Below are 17,320 nucleotides of genomic sequence, written 5' to 3' on the forward strand. Positions count from 1 at the left end.
CAAGGTGATTTATTCTATAGCTGATCTTTCTACAGGGTGATTTGTTTGTAGTTGAACTCTCTACATGATAGTTTCTTTGTAGCTGAACTCTCTACAAGATGATTTTTTCTATAGCTGATCTTTCTACAGGGTGATTTGTTTGTACCTGAACTATCTACATGATGGTTTCTTTGTAGCTGAACTCTCTACAAGGTAACTTCTTCTAGCTGATCTCTCTACAGGACAATTTGTTTGTACCTGAACTCTCACATGATTGCTTCTTTGAAGCTGAACTCTCTACAAGGTGATTTCTTCTAGCTGATCTTTCTACAGGGTGATTTGTTTGTAGCAGAACTCTCTACAAGGAAACTTCTTCTGGCTGATCTCTCTACAGGGAGATTTGTTTGTAGCTGAACTCTCTATACATGATTTGTTTGCGGCTGAATTCTCTACATGATGGTTTCTTTGTAGCTGAACTCTCTACAAGGTAACTTCTTCTAACTGATCTCTCTACTGGGTGATTTGTCTGTAGCTGAACTCTCTACAAGGAAACCTCTTTTATAGAGCTCTGTACAGGGTGAATTGTTTGTAGCTGAACTATCTACAAGGTAACTTCTTCTAGCTGATCTCTCTACAGGATGATTTGTTTGTAGCTGAACTATCTACAAGGTAACTTCTTCTAGCTGATCTCTCTACAGGGTGATTTGTTTGTAGCTGAATTCTGTATAGGTGATTTGTTTGCAGCTGAGCTCTTTACAGAATGGTTTCTTTGTAGCTGAACTCTCTACAAGGTAACTTCTTCTAGCTGATGTATCTACAGGGTCACTAGTTTGTAGCTGAATTCTCTACATGGTGGTTTCTTTGTAACTGAACTATCTATAAGGTGACATCTTCTAGCTGATCTTTCAACAGGGTGATTTGTTTGTAACTGAACTCTCTACAAGAAAACTTCTTCTAACTGATGTCTGAACAGGGTGAATTGTTTGTAGCTGAACTCTCTACAGGGTGATTTGTTTGTAGCTGATCTCTATACAGGTTACTTATTTCTAACTGATCTCTTGAATTCTGTTCAGGGTGACTGCTCTATTAGGATGACTGCTCTATTAGAGTATCTCGATCTCGCACTTGCTACACCAAGTTGGATTTCGTGTTATAACTCCGTGGCTTTAAGTCTGATTTTTCTACACCATTGAAGAGCCTTTCTAAGATGATAACTCCATCTGTACAGCGATTTTCAAAGCATTACCCCAAGTGGTTTATCTGGTAGGCGTGGCAAGCATAATAATAATAATAATAATAATAAAAATTAGCTAATCTCGATTGCGTAATTGTTACACACTGTTGATTTTTTCGCTGTATCTTCCTGGTTTTTAGCTCGATTTCTTTCAAACCACAAAAGGTTTGAGGTTCAATAGTTAACCTATTCACCCACCGATTTTCAGCTTCTTCCCATACGCGGTTTACCCTGTAGGCGTGACAACATATTGGTGTTATTTTTCGTGCATAATCGCTCATAACTCTTTGCCTGTTTATGGTATTCCAGCCAAAGTTGGTACAGAGATGCGCCTTTATACCCCCCTTCTGTGTGCCAAATTTCAAGGCAATCGGATAACGAGTTCGCGTTTTATAGCAGTAGGCATTCCAGACTGATCTTAAAATTTTGGAAAAACGGGCTTTTTATATGCTCAATAGATAGAGTATTGATTGCTGATCTCAGAAATATATAGTTTGTCGGGTTGGAATTAGCTACTTTGGCATGCACAGTGCTTAAAAACTGAAAAAGGGTACATTTTTCTCCAGGGCTCCTCATACATTTTACAGGGGAAAATGGCACAATTGAATCAGGAAGCCATCTAGCAATCTGGACTATCTTGAAACTGCAGTTGCTTCTAGCTGCAAGTTTGTACATGTAATGAGAGTAACTTCAGGTCTTATCGGATCTCAGCGATCTTTGTATGCTTTGTGGTGAGCAAATATGTTTCACCTACTGCACACTTCTCAATACAATGGTGTATGCCCATAGGTAAGTGGCTATCTCAAGTTGGTAAAAACATCAAGTTAGCAACTTATAAAGGTAAACAACTAAAGTGGAGGAGCCACAATGATGCAACAATACCTAAGGTGGAGTTGTGGTTTCAATTATGGCATTGTTATGCCGACTTTGAAGTGGTTTATACTTTTGAGCTGATGACACAACCATCAGAAAATTGCTCTGGAGCTGAAAATCGCTAACTCAAGCGAAGTAACTACGCACTTTAAAGTAAGCACCAGTGACTACCTTCCACCCGACCGTACGTTTTTTAAAGTTTTAAAGTATTCTACATACATTACAAGGTTTGAAAAGATTACAAAACAACACAAAACTTACTTATATGTAATGCGCACGATAAAACTAAGATTTTCATGATGATCAGCGTGTGGACAAACCCCACAGCGATTTTCACCCTCATTGGAGCTCGGACGACGGAGCAATCCCAAGTTAAACACGAGTTGTCATTTTGTGCCAGGGCTCTATTGGGGAATATACGGAGAATTTTTTTATTAAAAAATCTCGGATACTGGAATGCCTAATAGCAGTTTTTGTAAGTGTGCGAAAAGAGGAAGAAAAATAAGAAGAAAAAAAATGAAGAAACTAAGCCAATTTTTGAAGTCGCATATCTCAGGAATGCCTGAAGCGATTTCGCTCAAATTTGGAATGTGGAGTACTGAAGTTGGAGGGAATGTACACAGCAAAATTTGTCTTGTTTCATCAAGGCAGCACAGAGCTACGGAGGTGCGAAAATTGCGTTTTCTTTCTTCCTGTCAATATACTCACGGGGTTGCGCGCCGGCTTCTTGGGCCGCACGACACACTACCGTGTGTCTTGATATTGATTGCTTGTTCTACTGACTATTTCATGAGTCATAAAAAGGTCAGTAGCTACATTTTCACAGATAGACAAACATGTATATATGTATTTGTAGTGTTTTTTTTGGTCTAATCCATACATTGGCCATAAGCGCAATCATGATTGGCCATGTATGACACAAAGTCTATCAGTAAGCCTTATAATCACGCAGTTGTTGTCTCCTCGTGCTTTACACATGTACCCAGCCAGTAGTACTATAATTATATGCCAACTATTATTCAATGACTACAGTTCTAACATGCAAAGTACAACACAAAATTCTATATACAATGACAACAATAAATGACACTATAAATACAATATTAAGCCAAATTCATATACAACATATACACACACACAAATACAATAAGATAAAACGTGTCAATGTATAACAGTTGAATGTACAGTACAAGTCTGTAATTCTTTAAGGGGTGCCGGTGCTGTTGGTTACTATGGTGATAAGGTCGTCGTCTTGTAGACGCATTACATCCTCATCAGTGCTAACCCTGACCCATACTGCATTGCCATCCTTTCGATGTTTCTCTTTTAAAAGCCCACCAATGGAATCTTCTGGGATGCCAAGTCTTACTACAAATAAATGTTTCATTAGCATAATGCCTTTTGCACAGTGTACTTCGCAATATCCAGCAAAATACATTAGAATATAATGTCACTAATATCAGTACCTAATGGTTAACACATTCACCAAATCAACAGTCTGGAAATTTTATTACCATCTTTTGTTCCTTGTGGTTACAGGTAAACAGAAAAAGATTTAAAATGATATTTGCACTATTTTGAAATTAAGTTTTCAATTTCATACTAGTAGGACTTGTGGTTTGAGTCCAGGTGTAATCAATCGATTGACATCATTCCAAGAAAACTAGAAATCATTTTCTAATGGTACTCAAAGAGGTTTGCACATAAAACTTTGAAATTTGATTCACAGTGAGTTGTGATCCCCATATATGTGACCTAATTTTAGAAAACCATAGATATCCGCGCATTTTTCAAAATTGTTGTTTTGTTGGTTCTTTGTTGTCTACAAGGACAGAGGAATGGACAGACCTGAGTTGGGGTTGTTACTCTAAAATGTACAGTAACTCGTTACATAATACTCGTTATTCTATGCCATGCATGCATTACAGTTACATATTACCAAGAGTTCCTCTCTTTTCATATTATGAACTCTTGCACAGAAAAATGCAACCAATCATGAGGCCGACCACAATGCACCTAAAAAGGAGTAATGTGTTACATTTGTTACAATTTCTGGATGTAACATCCATTAATATTACTCACTATTTCATCATGTAACGTGTTATATTATTTGTTACTGCAAAAGTAATATTATTATTATGTAATGCACAACACGTTACCCTTAACTCTGGGAATGGACTGGCTAAGTTTCATAAGTTAAGCAGTGTGGGAAATACAGCACTAGACAGTTGGACATGCAAATAAATCGTATTTACAGAAGCCATCGAGAAAACAATCTACAGTCGCTTACATAAACTATCATAACTTACTGATACAATGGCATATGGAGTTGATTCTTGGCTCATTGTGTTTGCCATGAATTTGTGAATCCACCAAGGTATAGTTTTTGCCTAAGGTATGCTTTTATGTTTGAGAAGGAAGGTGAATTCACTGAAGAAAGATTATCAGTAAATTTTTTTCATCACCACAACGTAAACAAACCTCTGTAGCTCAGAAACCCTCCTGTGTATGGAGACGAAACAAAGATTTTAGAACTCCCTATGAACAGGTGAACATGACCAACCAGTGAGTCAATAAAAACTTGCATAATAATTTATTCTATGGAGCTTGCCTTGTTTTAAATACGTTTTATTACAAAAGTACTATGCGTGGATTGACGGTTTTCCCAAATTCGGTCACATATACTTTTATCATAGGGTAAACCCCTAGGTATCACCACGACCACAATGGCACAGATTGCATAGTTATAGGACAATTAAAGCATATTGTTTACAGCAATCTGTTACAGCAGATAACAAGTTGTTTCCTTGCGTTTACAATGCTGTAGCTTGGAGAAGGAATGTTGTAATTGGTAAAATCGGTATACCGCTTTGTTCTTCATGACATCAGGATTTTGAAAACCTAAAAGTCAAGTCCATATGACCTTTTGTATACTATTTATCAATTGACAAATATCAAAAGCTACTATGTGGCTTATGCTGACACAGTGATTGCATTTTATGTGGTTTTTCTTTAAGGGTTAAGAACAAAAGGCACCAAGTGACAAACTTTACATTATAATAGTATGTCAGTTGTACCAATTTACCTGAAATGATTGCCTTGAGGGCATCCATGCTGTACTCTTTCAATGCTACCTCATCATAAGTATCTCCCTGCTCTGTGTTCTGCCTGATCAACAATGTCACCCCAGATGCAGTCACGTACTGACTTGCTACAAGTAAATATCACAATAATTATTATATCACTATAAACATGACCAACACTGGCTGTAATGAAATGGTCTAGTAATATGTACTTCCTTGTTATTGATTTTAACATATATATTGTCACATAGCTTTTAATAGGACATAAAATCAAGTAGTGTAAGGAGGCTACAATCAGGTAGGTGGTTTTGCACATATCATCAATATAGCTTTATGTAAAATCACGTATAAGTTGGCTGGTTTAATGAGTGACATTCTGGTTTTACACTATCTCCCACTTACCCACAGCCTGGACATCAGTAGCCACATAAGTGTCATCCACTACATAGAACACATGACACATAATATGATGGTTACTATAGTAAGGCATCATACCTATTGTGTCTATGTAGATGTCTTGACCAGATTCAGGCATGAATACTTCAGTGCCTAAAAAAATAAGTAGTCAATGTTATACAGCTGCTCTAAACATATTCTCAATATGTTCACAATATGTGGATATGTGACCCAGTCTGGGAAAACTGGGCTTATCGCCTATTATAAAATATCGAGAAATGTTTTAAGTATTTAGTGTGTTGTAGCTTGCCAATGGTTGAAGCTATGTGTACCAAACTTTCACACGTTTTACATACCTTCCAGAGCATACACTGCACAAGTAGCCAGCTGCTAAGTTTCATGCCATTTTAGATAGTTTTTAAACTGAGGTTGACTGTATCAAGCGAGCTCCAAATGGGGTGGGAGGCAGGGGCCCGGAAGGAGGGCAAGAGGCTGATCAAAAAATTGAAGAGGAACGCGTAGGGATGGATTAGGCCAAGTTATGGACCATTCAGGTGTCAAAACTGGCTTAAATGAAAGGAAATTCACAGCACAGGTCTTTATTCAATACCATGGAGGTGTACACAGCCACATATAGCCATCCCTAGGCTGACCATAGCTCTGTTAAGGCCCCACACCACACGTACGGAACACCACTGAGCTTGGGAAAAGCAGCCAGTAAAAGCAGACCACTCAAGTCTAGCTGATTATGACTGTGAAATTTGATAGTTTATTCATGTAGCTTTGTGTTCTTGGTGAAAAATGACATGGGCAACAAGACTGGTTTTCCCAGATCCAGTCACATAAGTAGATACAGGTACTATATGGTGAAATACCAAACATGAAACTGCAATGGGGTACATGCTTTTGCACTATAGCAACATAAATCATGAGCAAAATTTATTTATTGCTTACTGGTCCCAGGCTGGTGTATTCTCTGTCAGTTGAATGTAATGAATTACACAGAAAATAAATCCCTGCATGAATACTATTGGTGGTCACGTAAGCCTCTCTCACATGACAGCAAGGTTGAAAAATGTGAAAAAATACATTCTACGTCACGTATTCGTACAAGTGGGTTACAGCATTTTTGTATCAGGAAATGTTGTCATATTCATCGATTCTGAGATATGTCACTAGAAGAAGAGCAGTTTCAACAGCTCATGGATGCCCTTGTGGTGACAAAGACCAGGATTGAGTCACTCAGCTGCAGCAGGAAGGAAGGAAGGAAGTGGCTGGAAGAAGTGTCCAGAAGAAAGTGGCTGCAACTCAAGCGATGTGCTCACAACAAGTCATGGACAAGTTGAACCGAAAGTCCTATACTTTCAGGAAGAAAGGCTGAGAAACTCAATAACAAGGTGGACAACCACATGCAAGCAGCCAAGAAGCAGTTGGACAACACTACTGCTACAGATGATGCCTCCAAGCAAGCTGTGGAGTGGACAAAAGCAGAGCTGGAGTAAGATGAAGAGCCACACATATCCAGATAGCTGACTGGTCTAGTACAAGGCAGACGAGCTCATGGATAACTCAGACAAAGAAGCGTCTGTTCTGGGCTTGCAAGGAGAAAGACTCCCGAGTGCAGGCGCGTAGCATTTGCTAGGCCGGCCAGAAAGAAGCCGAGAACAGATGAGGCAGTCAAATCAGATAAAGTGCAGAAGACACCACCAGGACCCAAGACAAGGGCAATTGGGTTGTGCTACACCTGCTCACAGTGGCAAACACATGCCCCAAGAACAATCAGCCGTACGTATCCTTTTGGTCAACCAGTAGTCAGTATTGGTGGCACAATGTGTAACTACATGTAATGGTGTGTCAAAGGTAGTGCTGTACTGAATACTGATGGTACCATACAGCAAGGTCAGGGCAATGGTGTCTTAAGGGTATCAGAGCCATTGGATGGCTTCTGTTGATGAGAAAGAGCAAGGGCAGAAAGCTGATGTTGATAAGACAGCACAGCAAATACTCAATGATCAACTGCAAGGTGATGATAGCCATGAGCTTATTCCAAGGGAAAAAGCCTCTGATATAGTTCATTCAGCACTAGGGCCTAATGGTTTGCATAGTGATTATGGCCCCATCCTGCCCAGAGGGTAGCTTTCAGATAGCTATAAATATAGACCATGAGTGGGAATTTGCCATGGGAGGAGCCAGGGACTGCAACAAATCCTCAAATAGTTGATGTGCAGGGCAGGCTCAAGCAGCACCTTTCCTTTTGGACAGAGGTCCTTAGAGCTCCACCCCTTGGATTCAAAATAGTTATACGTAGGCTACCCCTCCAGTTTATGCCAACCTCTTTTGAGCAAGGTAACCATAAGTCCATCTTGATTTTGTCACAGAGAGTGTGCAAGAACTAGTGACCAATAGATGGGTTAAAGTGAAGCCATTGGTCTGTAGTCCTTATCAGGAAGGAATATGCAGATTGGTACTAAATCTTAGATACCTGAATCAATTTTTGCTTGCGTAAGGATCAATTCAAATAATTATGAGGATTTTAAGAATTGCCATACTAATGTTTGATAAGGATGACTTCTTGATTTTGAAATCAGGTTACCATCATTTAGACACATTTTTGATGCATACCAAGGGGTTTTGTATGGAAGGTAAAAGGCACCCCCAGGTATTTTGTGTTTACAGTATTGCCCTTTGGTTTATCCTCAGCATGTCATGTGTTCACAAAACTGTTGAGACTCCTTATTGGGTACTGGAGGGGCCTACTTAGATGATATATAGTATTGTGGCAGTAAAAGGCGACAGTCTGGAAAAGAGTAAGTACACAGGTGCATTGTGAACTGGATAAGGTGGACATCTGTTAAGAAATTGGTCTGGCTAGGCTTTGAGGTAAGATCTGGAGCTAGGGCAGATAGTGATCCCAGACTCAAAACTAAAGTGCATTTGTGAGCCATCGTTAGTTGAGAGACCAAGAGTCTCCACTACCGGGTTAGCTAGTGTAATTGGCAAAATAATTTCTATGTCAATGGTGCTAGGCTTGGTTACATGTCTAACGACACACAGTCTTTAATATGCAGTATTGAATGCTAGGAGATCATGGTGTTCTCAATTACCACCCTCCATGGAAGGTTCTGATTGTGGTGAGGATAGTGTTAGCAAAAAAACCAATTCTCCAACAAGAAGCATTGGTAATTTTGATATGCCAGAATTCACAGAACAGATACCTAAGGAAGAGAATGAGACAGCGGGTTATATTAGTAGAATCATAGACTGTGATGACTGGTCGTTAAATCCGTTAGTATTCACGGAGCTAGACAGTTTGTACTACACTGGGAGATTGATTATATCAGGGAGGTTATTGATAGGTTTGCCGATTGGTGTTATAACCATATCCTATGCTTCAACTTCCTGTTACTATTGTCCGAAGCACACCAGGCTAACGAAGGCAAGTGTCAGCCAGAGAGCTTCCCAGAATGGAAGGCCTGTTCATAGAGGGTTGCTCTGGGTATAATATGTGCCAAACACTCCAGTAATTGCCTTACGTCTCAGTTTTTAGTCCGTGAAGTGTTTACATGCATAGTTCTGATTATTCTACAGCCTGGTTCCATGGTAATCAAATGTTGCTACCAGGAGAGCTGAGTACGACCTACATCAAAAATGGTCACAGGAGTGGTACGTACAACCTAAGTATGATCACAGCCTGGAGTGATGGTGTTCATGACTCAAGTGTGGTCACAGTTTGGATGTTCATGACCTACAGTAAGTATGGTTACAGCCAAGAGTGCTAGTGTTCATGACTTAAGTATGGTCACTGTCTGAAGTGCAATTGTCTTCGACCAAGAGAAAAATGCTAATTTGGGGGTCGAAGGTTGGTCACAGGCTAGGGGATTGATGTGCCTAAGTTTGACCTATGGTTGGTCACACTGGTATGTTTAGCCTACAGTAGGTCACAGATTGTGTATTGGTGTCATAGGTGGACCTAATTGGGTATGACACAGCAAAACCACAGTCGATGTGTGGTGTATGTACTGTAATAACTGAGGTCTATTTGTGTGGTGCAGAGGTGATCTCAAAGACCTTGGCTGGAATTGGAGGAGCAATAGGATCCTATGATGTGTGCTCTGGCAAGAAAGCTTCCTAACACGGTGCTGCACAGCCAGGCAGATTCTACCGTCAAAATACTTGGCAGCATTCACAAGGTGGAAATCCTGTACCAGCTGCCAGTGCTGCCAGTGCTACCAGTTAAGGAAGGTCATGTGGTGCTATACCTCAAGTACATGGTGAGGCAGTGCAATCCAAGTCAGCAGCAGAGGAAGCTTGCAATGTTCAGTCATGGGTCTACTCAATGGCAGGGCTAGTATCCCCAGTGGCTTCACCATTGGTTAAAGCTACCTTACAAGGTTTGCAGAGAATGCTGGATAAGCTAGTCTGCAAGAAAGCTCCAGTGACTGTTGAGATGCTATAGCACATGGTGATGGATGCAAAGCAGAGTGACACTTTGGCAGATATGCAGATGTCTACTGCATGTTTTGTTGCATTTGCAGGTTTAGTGAGTTAATTGAGATCAAAACTGGTAATATCTCTTTCAGGGAAGTGATTAAGCTGCCCCATAGTAAAATAGATCAACTCAGAAAAGGGGATGTGTGTTTTCTGTTGGCTGAATACAATGAATTAGACAGAAAATAAATAAGCTCCCACATGAATACTATTGGTCACGTGAGCCTCTCTCATGTGACAGTAGGTTTTAAATGTTAAAGTATAAAAAAGTACGTTCTATCCCACACGTTCATAGAAGTGGGTTACCCTCCCAGTAATAGTGCTAATGTTGATTACCTTGACTGTTTATAGGTAGCTGATGATCTCAGCAGCAGTATCACTATGGACAATTCACTCTTTTCTTTTCCTCATGCATACACAAGTGGAGCTCAGGGTTTTTAAAAAAACGGTTTTTCCTGGTAGGTAAAAACAGCCTACCTGTGGGCTGTCTTGGGCTGCATGGACAGTCACAAACGTAATTTATTATGATTTCGAGCTAAACTCCGCAGTTTGTGTTCTGTGTGTGAATCATGTCATGTTGCGTGAGAAACTTGATGAATAGTTGCTCTACTTTACTCAAAATTCTTTTGATGTGGTAAAAGGAATGTATATAATTAACAAATTGACTTTGATGTTGGTAGCAAATTGACAGTTTTACTGCTCTACTTTATTTTGCTGGGGAAAGCTTTGGGTAATAGTATGGTGAGGAAGTATGTGGCTCCTTGGAGCACTTGCCTAGATCGGAAGCTATCTGAGGATCACTGGTCTGGAATTTTACCTTATGATCAACAGAATTTCCATTGTCAAGTTTCTGATTCCCTGCTGCTATACATTTAGCAGGTTGGATAGTGATTGATAGCTACTTAAGTCTAAAGGGTGCCAAGAAGAACTACAGCTTGAGCACAGCACAACATATAACAACACAATGGTATACGTACCCTCACCTTCCACAGTTGGATCATTCAGTTTGTGGCGCTGCATGAAAGACTTCAGCCACGAGCTGGAATGCTTGAAGGAGGGGCAATGTGGCTCGATCAATTCTTGAGCCTTTTCACGCAAAGCCTGCTCTGACACTGGGTTATTCTCAGCCTGCTGTTGCAGTATCCAGTCCCTTAACTCATAATCAATCTCCCTTGGGTATTTGAGAGGCCTTCCTGCCCCTGGAGCATTCTTCCTCTTTGGTGTACCTTTCTTCTTTACCTGACTCTTCCACTCCTTGTATTGGTTGAAGTCTATTTTCATCCAGTGACGTATTGTCTCTTCTGGGATGCCAAACTTAAAGACAGTATTGCTGACGCCTTCACTGCGAGCGTGGTCTGCAATGTACTCCTTCTCTTCAATGGAATACTGTTTTCTCTTTGGCCTCAGAGGAGTAGAAGATGAGGATGCCTCCAATAAGGAGGTAGTCACATCAGCTCCTTGCTACAGTGGACAAAGACACTCTTGTACTATAATGAAATAAAAACTTTAACTAAAAAAAGGTTTGGCAATGATATTCCTTTGTGTTACACCAGTAACCAAAAAGCAAAAACATTTCTTCATACATGTAGCCAAGATTCACTGTGCTGATGTGAGTCAAACCTTTACCACACAAGATGTGAATCAAACCTTTTTACTGCACAAGATCAGAGATCTGTGAAAATTTCTGTCAGTAGTAACCAACTACGTACCATGCATCATCCAGTCACATATACTGAAATCTATAAATAACAGTATCCTGTTTGGTATACATGATAAAAAAAGCTACATGTATAGCTACTGACTGCCCTTGAATTCGCAGTAAAAAAAATCCTAACCATGAAGCATCACATTCACAGGTTTAATATGTATACACACAAGTATACTGAAGTATGGCTTTTCTGCAGGTTTCACTGATTGTGCACACTCACCTCAACAGTTTCCATAATCTGGTCAGTGGAAGTGGAGTTCTCTTGTGTTTCCACCTTAATCATGTCCAGAGAGGCTACACAAAGCACACAAACATGTAAAAGCAAGCACTAGAATGCACAGAGGCACATACATGCAAGATAAGCTAGACAGCATAGCAAAACACTACATGATCCAGTTTACATATGTACAAGTCCATCACTAACTTGCTGAAGTATCTGCACTCATCTCCAGACCAGCTGCTGCTGCACTAACTATATCCTCACTAGCAGTGGACACTACATAGAAAAAAGCATAAAAGCTAGCTGCGTAAATACAAGAGCTGACTTGGGTAAGTAATTATTACATGTAGTATAAATGCTAATTTGTGTATCTGCATAATTATGCTGTGTGTACGTGTGTGCGCACATGTGTTTGTGTGTGTACACACACTGATGTATGCAGATTGGGATAAATGTCATAAAATCTGTACACAAACCACTCACTGTGCTGGGGATTTATCTGAGCTTCAGGCTCTGGCACATACACCTGCTCCATTGGATTATCAATGGTCCCATCCTTCAGGTTGATCCCATGCCTCTGCACAAACTTAGTCAGCCATCCATCACTGCCAGTGAAATTCTGGTTCCCATCAGAACGAGTGTGATGTAACTCATAAGCCTTCTCCTGTAACATCCTCTTTGTAACCTTAATGCCCTGCTTGGTGCAATCAATGAAGTAGTCCCTGACAGCATTATCAATGGCAATGGAGTAAGGCCTGAGACCAGCATTGGATCTGAATGGGGACCTACGACCTTGTCCCCTGGTGATCTTTCCTCCACTGTCCACAATAGATTTCATTGCCACAAGATCATCCTTATGCTTGCACCATTCCTGGATCTGTTTTTTGTGCACCTTAAAATGACGGGCAGTCTCATTTTTGGAGTGCGTCTTGGTGTACTCTACAGCCAGAAGCTTGAAGTCAACAGAGTAGCGACGTCTGCTCAGTTTTTGAGTAGTGGTGGGTACAACTGTCTCATGTTCTGCAGTCTGTCCCATCAGCCATTCCTTCACCTCCTCAAAAGACTTTGACTGTTCCCCTTCCTCCACTTTGCTGGGAGTACCTGTTAAATCTGGCACGGCCATGATTGGACCAGCGGAGGGCATCTGCAAACTACTGGAAGCTGGGGTACTGGTTAATGTACTGGTGACCTCAAGATTAGCTGATATCGGTAAACTGCTATTAAGCTGAAGACTGGTGGACATTGGTAGGCCAACTGAAGGGTCAACCGAAGGATCGAATTCAGCTGAAGCCGTGACAGCTGGTATGTTATCTTCAATTACTTCAAGAGTTGCTGTTTGCTGTTCAAGCTCTGGTTGAGTGGTGGTGTTACTGAGAGATACAACTGTGGCAGCTGCCTCGATGACTTCAGCTGATGTAGAAATAGGCTCTACATTTTGGAAGACATTCTCCGTGGCAATCGGCTGCTGTTCCATCTGTTCTATTTCCTCCATAGCTCTCCTACCCATAGAAACATGTGTAAATCATTGGCACATTAGCCTTTATGAATAGGCATTAAATAAAATAATGTATTAGTACTGTTTTTGGCACACAAACATTTCCAGGGATAAGAGGGTGTAATAATACCTATAATCAAGAAACAATAAACTTATTTCTGGAATTTCATGGAGTACAACGTGTTTGTGACATAAGTATAATTAGATGTACATGTAATGGAAAAGGCGACCTTGGACACACTAAACCTTCGCTATAAGTGATGGCGCTAGCGTCGCTTATAACATAAGGATCTGGTGGCCGCAAAGAGTGCTTAGAATAGTGGCTTGTTGTGGCGCTGGCGCTGTCTTGGGTGGGGTTTAATTGGGGAAGGAGAAATTGCGAAGCGCCACTTTGACAACACTTCACTAATCCCACAAACAATTATTACACTTAACGAACAAACAAAACACACTACCTTAAACAGATGTTAAATCGCTTAGACTGATTCCACCGCCTGTACAAAATAGACTGTAAGGACACGCCCGAAAAGAAATATTTTCGCACTTAGCGGACTGCTTGGTTTAGAGTGTAATTTCATGTTGTAAGATTAACGATTTTGTCTGGACAGGGGTGAGTTAAATTGTACTACTAACTTGTGTAAACACCGCGCGACACTCGGTTTTAGTATTAAGACATCCGAGGCCTTCACTCCGTCGCCTCGCTACTCTGTATAAGGCGCATATGTCCTTACATCGGGGGGAAAAGAACCGAGCCAACAAAGAATCAAACATGAATTTTACTTTTTCTCTCCTTTTACAGTATCATGGCCGTAGTACAAGAATCATTAACGGTGGTGGATGAATCCGTGGATGGAATTGAAATACAACCTCAGACGGAAGTCGCTTTTGCTCAGTCTGAGAGTACAGGCCAGAGTGATGATACAGGTGAACAAAGTAAAGAAGAAGTAAGCGACGAGCCAGCACCTGATCAGCAAGTACAATTAGAGCAGCAACAACAACTGCAATTAGACCAGCAACAAGACCTGCCGCCAAGTATCCAACCAGAAATCGTTCACTTAGTCACCTCTCTGGTTGGTCAGGGACTAGCCCAGGCGGGTCAACAGCAAGAGCACTATGTAGTGTCTGGTGTAGGTGAAAATGGCTCCCAACAAATTCTTATTCAGCCACAAGAGATGGAGACAAGTACTGCAGACATCAGTTACGATGGTGTGCATGATGAATCAAAATATTCAGGTGGGATGAGTGACATTACATCGGGTAAAGGAAGGACACGTAAACTATACCCAATTAAAATGAAACTGGAAGTTGTGGAGTATGCCAAAACACATAGCAAACAAGCAACAGCACGGTAAAAATTTTTGTTGTATAGTTTTGCATTTGGGGAGGGGAAGTTAAAAGTTTTATTTTCGGGATGCTACTAACTTTCCCATCCTGTAGAAGTAGTCTCTACCATGTGTAGTCAATATTTAGTCACACTGTATGTTGTACATTGTAGACACTTCAAGATTCATCGACGCATGGTCCAACGATGGTGCAGTGAGCAGGATGAACTGATCCAGTACAAAAACAGTGACATCACCCGTAAACCAGGAGCAGGCATGCGCCCAATGTATGAAAAAATTGATCGAAAGTTGGCAGAGTTTTTCAAGTTTTGTGTTGACAATGGCATCCATGTGACATCACACATGCTGAAGACTAAAGCTCTAGAATTGCATAAAATGGAAGAAGGGGGTAGTTCAGGCTTCAAGGCCAGTGGAGGGTGGTTGAGAGGCTTTATGAGGAGGAATGGGATTAGTTTCAAGGAGCAGACCATCAATCCTGCTTTGTTGTTGGAGAGAGGGATTGGTGATGATTCAGGGATGTTGGAAGGAGACGACAGTGAACAATTAGTGTATGAGGGAGATCCAAGTACGCATGTGTAGTGAATGTGTGTAGTGTGTGTGTTTGTTCATTATCACTATTTTTCTTGTACATTACATGTAGTTGGTGATAGGAATGACACATCTGCTAGTGAAAATGAAGTTATGCTACCAACTGACCAAGTTATACATAGTAAGTGACACGGAGCTATGGGGTGGGTGTGATACTCTATCTGTTTATAGTGGATAATGTTCATTTCACTACTGAAGTTGGTGATGGTGATATTGTAGCTGGTAAGAGTGGTACATCTTACATACTGTACACCCGCACACCATGTATAGTCTCTCACATGACCAGACCACCTTTTGCATGGCACTTGTCAATTAGAATTTAGCACCTCTTCGAAAAAGGCTCCATTTCTGCTCTGCCTGATCCTGTTTTGATTAGTGGTTTGGCCATATGAGACTACACCATGCACACGTATACGTACACAAACACACAGTCATATTTCCAATTTTTGTATAACTCAAGTACACTTTCAGGAGAACTCACAACTCATAATACACTATCACTGCTACTAAAGAGAGATGGTGATGACCAGGACCCTTCTGCTTTTGATGAAGTTGTTCTACCAGAGAGGACCCATCACTGTTTACTACAGTCTATAGCAGGTACACTCAGAGGGTCTTCCTATAGGCTGGGTAGACCAGTATCTTCTTTATAAGTTGGTGTTACTAGTGTACAAAACTGCACAGGCCACGTGGTTGGAAAGTTACTTCTTAATAATAGAAGTACATATGTACATTTTGTCTGAGTATTTTGGCTGCCCCTTACATCTCTGACCATGTGCAGCTCATTGCAGTAACATACTTATGCTTACAGCCATCATTATGGTTGTGTTGTATTGCCTCTTATTAATTTGACTATTACTGAAAATAAGAAAAGAGTGTTGAGGCTGAATGGGTCTCCTAGTCTATTGGTGAATTGGGTGACTTGAGGGAAGTAGAGTTATGGCCACTTACCTCAATTAGAAAAAAAAAGCAGGTGGCAATCTTTAACATTGTTCCAGCTACTATAGGAACTTATTGTTATGCAAGAGCACCAGTATATGAAAAATGTGTATTTTCTTCCTTATCACTAGTAGTAGTCAAATGTGTGGTAATGTCTTTAAAATGGAAATGATGGAACAAATTTAGCTGAAAGGAAATTTTCAGGAATTCAGAAACATTATTTTTAGTAATTGTATAGAGAAATAGTGACAATTGACACTTTGGTGCTGAAAGATTTTTTAGCCCATTTTCACTGCAATACTGATGACTCCTCTTGAATGGACAAAAATCCGTGTGCTAGTTGTAATGGTTTTGTTATGGAGGCTCTAAGATTGAGTCATTGGTTTAGGGTTTACATCAATGAAAACAATTTAATAATGTGTGAAAAAGTAAAAGGAAAATGATTGCATATACCTGACTTGAAGCCAGACTGCCTGAATAGATGCCTAGGGGTAGGGACTCCATATTATTCCAATCATTCCCTCCCAATACTAATGTTTGAAATTCTAATAGGCTACTGCTTGTACTTGTCCTATATATCAACCTATTACATCAGCTTTTGGGATAAACGTACAATTTAACTCTCCCCTTCACATTCTAATTCTCCCAATGTAGTTCGTTATGGGACTACATCATTCGGTGAATTATTGAAGCAGAAACAACGCAAAGATGGTAGCCTCATTTGGGTCAGGATTAGTACAGATGAAGACATCCACCGACTACAAGACGATGATGTGATCTATATCAAGGACATGAAGAGGGAGCCTGAGTAGCTTACCCAGTACACAATACATTCTCCTTACCTTGTTAGTAACATGTATGATTGTATCAATTTGCAGTAGTATGTATGTGTTCTTGTATATACTAACATAATGAATGATTGGTATAAAAGTAGCAGCATTTTGTTATCTGCAAGTTGAACAGTAAGATATAAA

At 40.4% G+C, this 17,320-nt stretch overlaps 2 protein-coding genes across 4 annotated transcripts; one reads left to right on the top strand and one right to left on the bottom strand.

Annotated features, from left to right (window-relative positions):
- Window positions 1–3,079: 3,079 nt before the first annotated feature.
- LOC136250502 (uncharacterized) lies at window positions 3,080–14,184 on the bottom strand. Of its 3 annotated transcripts, none has more exons than XM_066042718.1 (9): window positions 14,110–14,184; window positions 12,465–13,480; window positions 12,186–12,257; window positions 11,982–12,055; window positions 11,031–11,514; window positions 5,665–5,718; window positions 5,572–5,610; window positions 5,172–5,297; window positions 3,080–3,454 (listed from the first exon to the last, which is right to left on the bottom strand). In XM_066042718.1, the coding sequence occupies exons 2-9, from the start codon at window positions 13,471–13,473 to the stop codon at window positions 3,291–3,293; spliced, it is 2,022 nt and encodes a 673-aa protein (XP_065898790.1). In that variant the 5' UTR covers window positions 13,474–13,480; window positions 14,110–14,184; the 3' UTR covers window positions 3,080–3,290. The 3 variants fall into 3 exon arrangements, with proteins under 3 accessions (XP_065898790.1, XP_065898791.1, XP_065898789.1); XM_066042719.1 differs by lacking the exon at window positions 14,110–14,184 and adding an exon at window positions 13,932–14,088 and having other exon boundaries at window positions 11,037–11,514; XM_066042717.1 differs by lacking the exon at window positions 14,110–14,184 and adding an exon at window positions 13,932–14,088.
- On the top strand, window positions 13,926–17,279 carry LOC136250522 (uncharacterized). The gene is made up of 7 exons (XM_066042741.1): window positions 13,926–14,086; window positions 14,276–14,824; window positions 14,972–15,384; window positions 15,460–15,528; window positions 15,579–15,629; window positions 15,879–16,007; window positions 17,001–17,279. The coding sequence occupies exons 2-7, from the start codon at window positions 14,280–14,282 to the stop codon at window positions 17,156–17,158; spliced, it is 1,365 nt and encodes a 454-aa protein (XP_065898813.1). The 5' UTR covers window positions 13,926–14,086; window positions 14,276–14,279; the 3' UTR covers window positions 17,159–17,279.
- The last annotated feature ends 41 nt before the right edge of the window (window positions 17,280–17,320 follow it).

The sequence above is a fragment of the Dysidea avara genome, chromosome 3 (assembly GCF_963678975.1).
Source record: "Dysidea avara chromosome 3, odDysAvar1.4, whole genome shotgun sequence".
In the NCBI taxonomy this organism is placed as follows: domain Eukaryota; kingdom Metazoa; phylum Porifera; class Demospongiae; order Dictyoceratida; family Dysideidae; genus Dysidea; species Dysidea avara.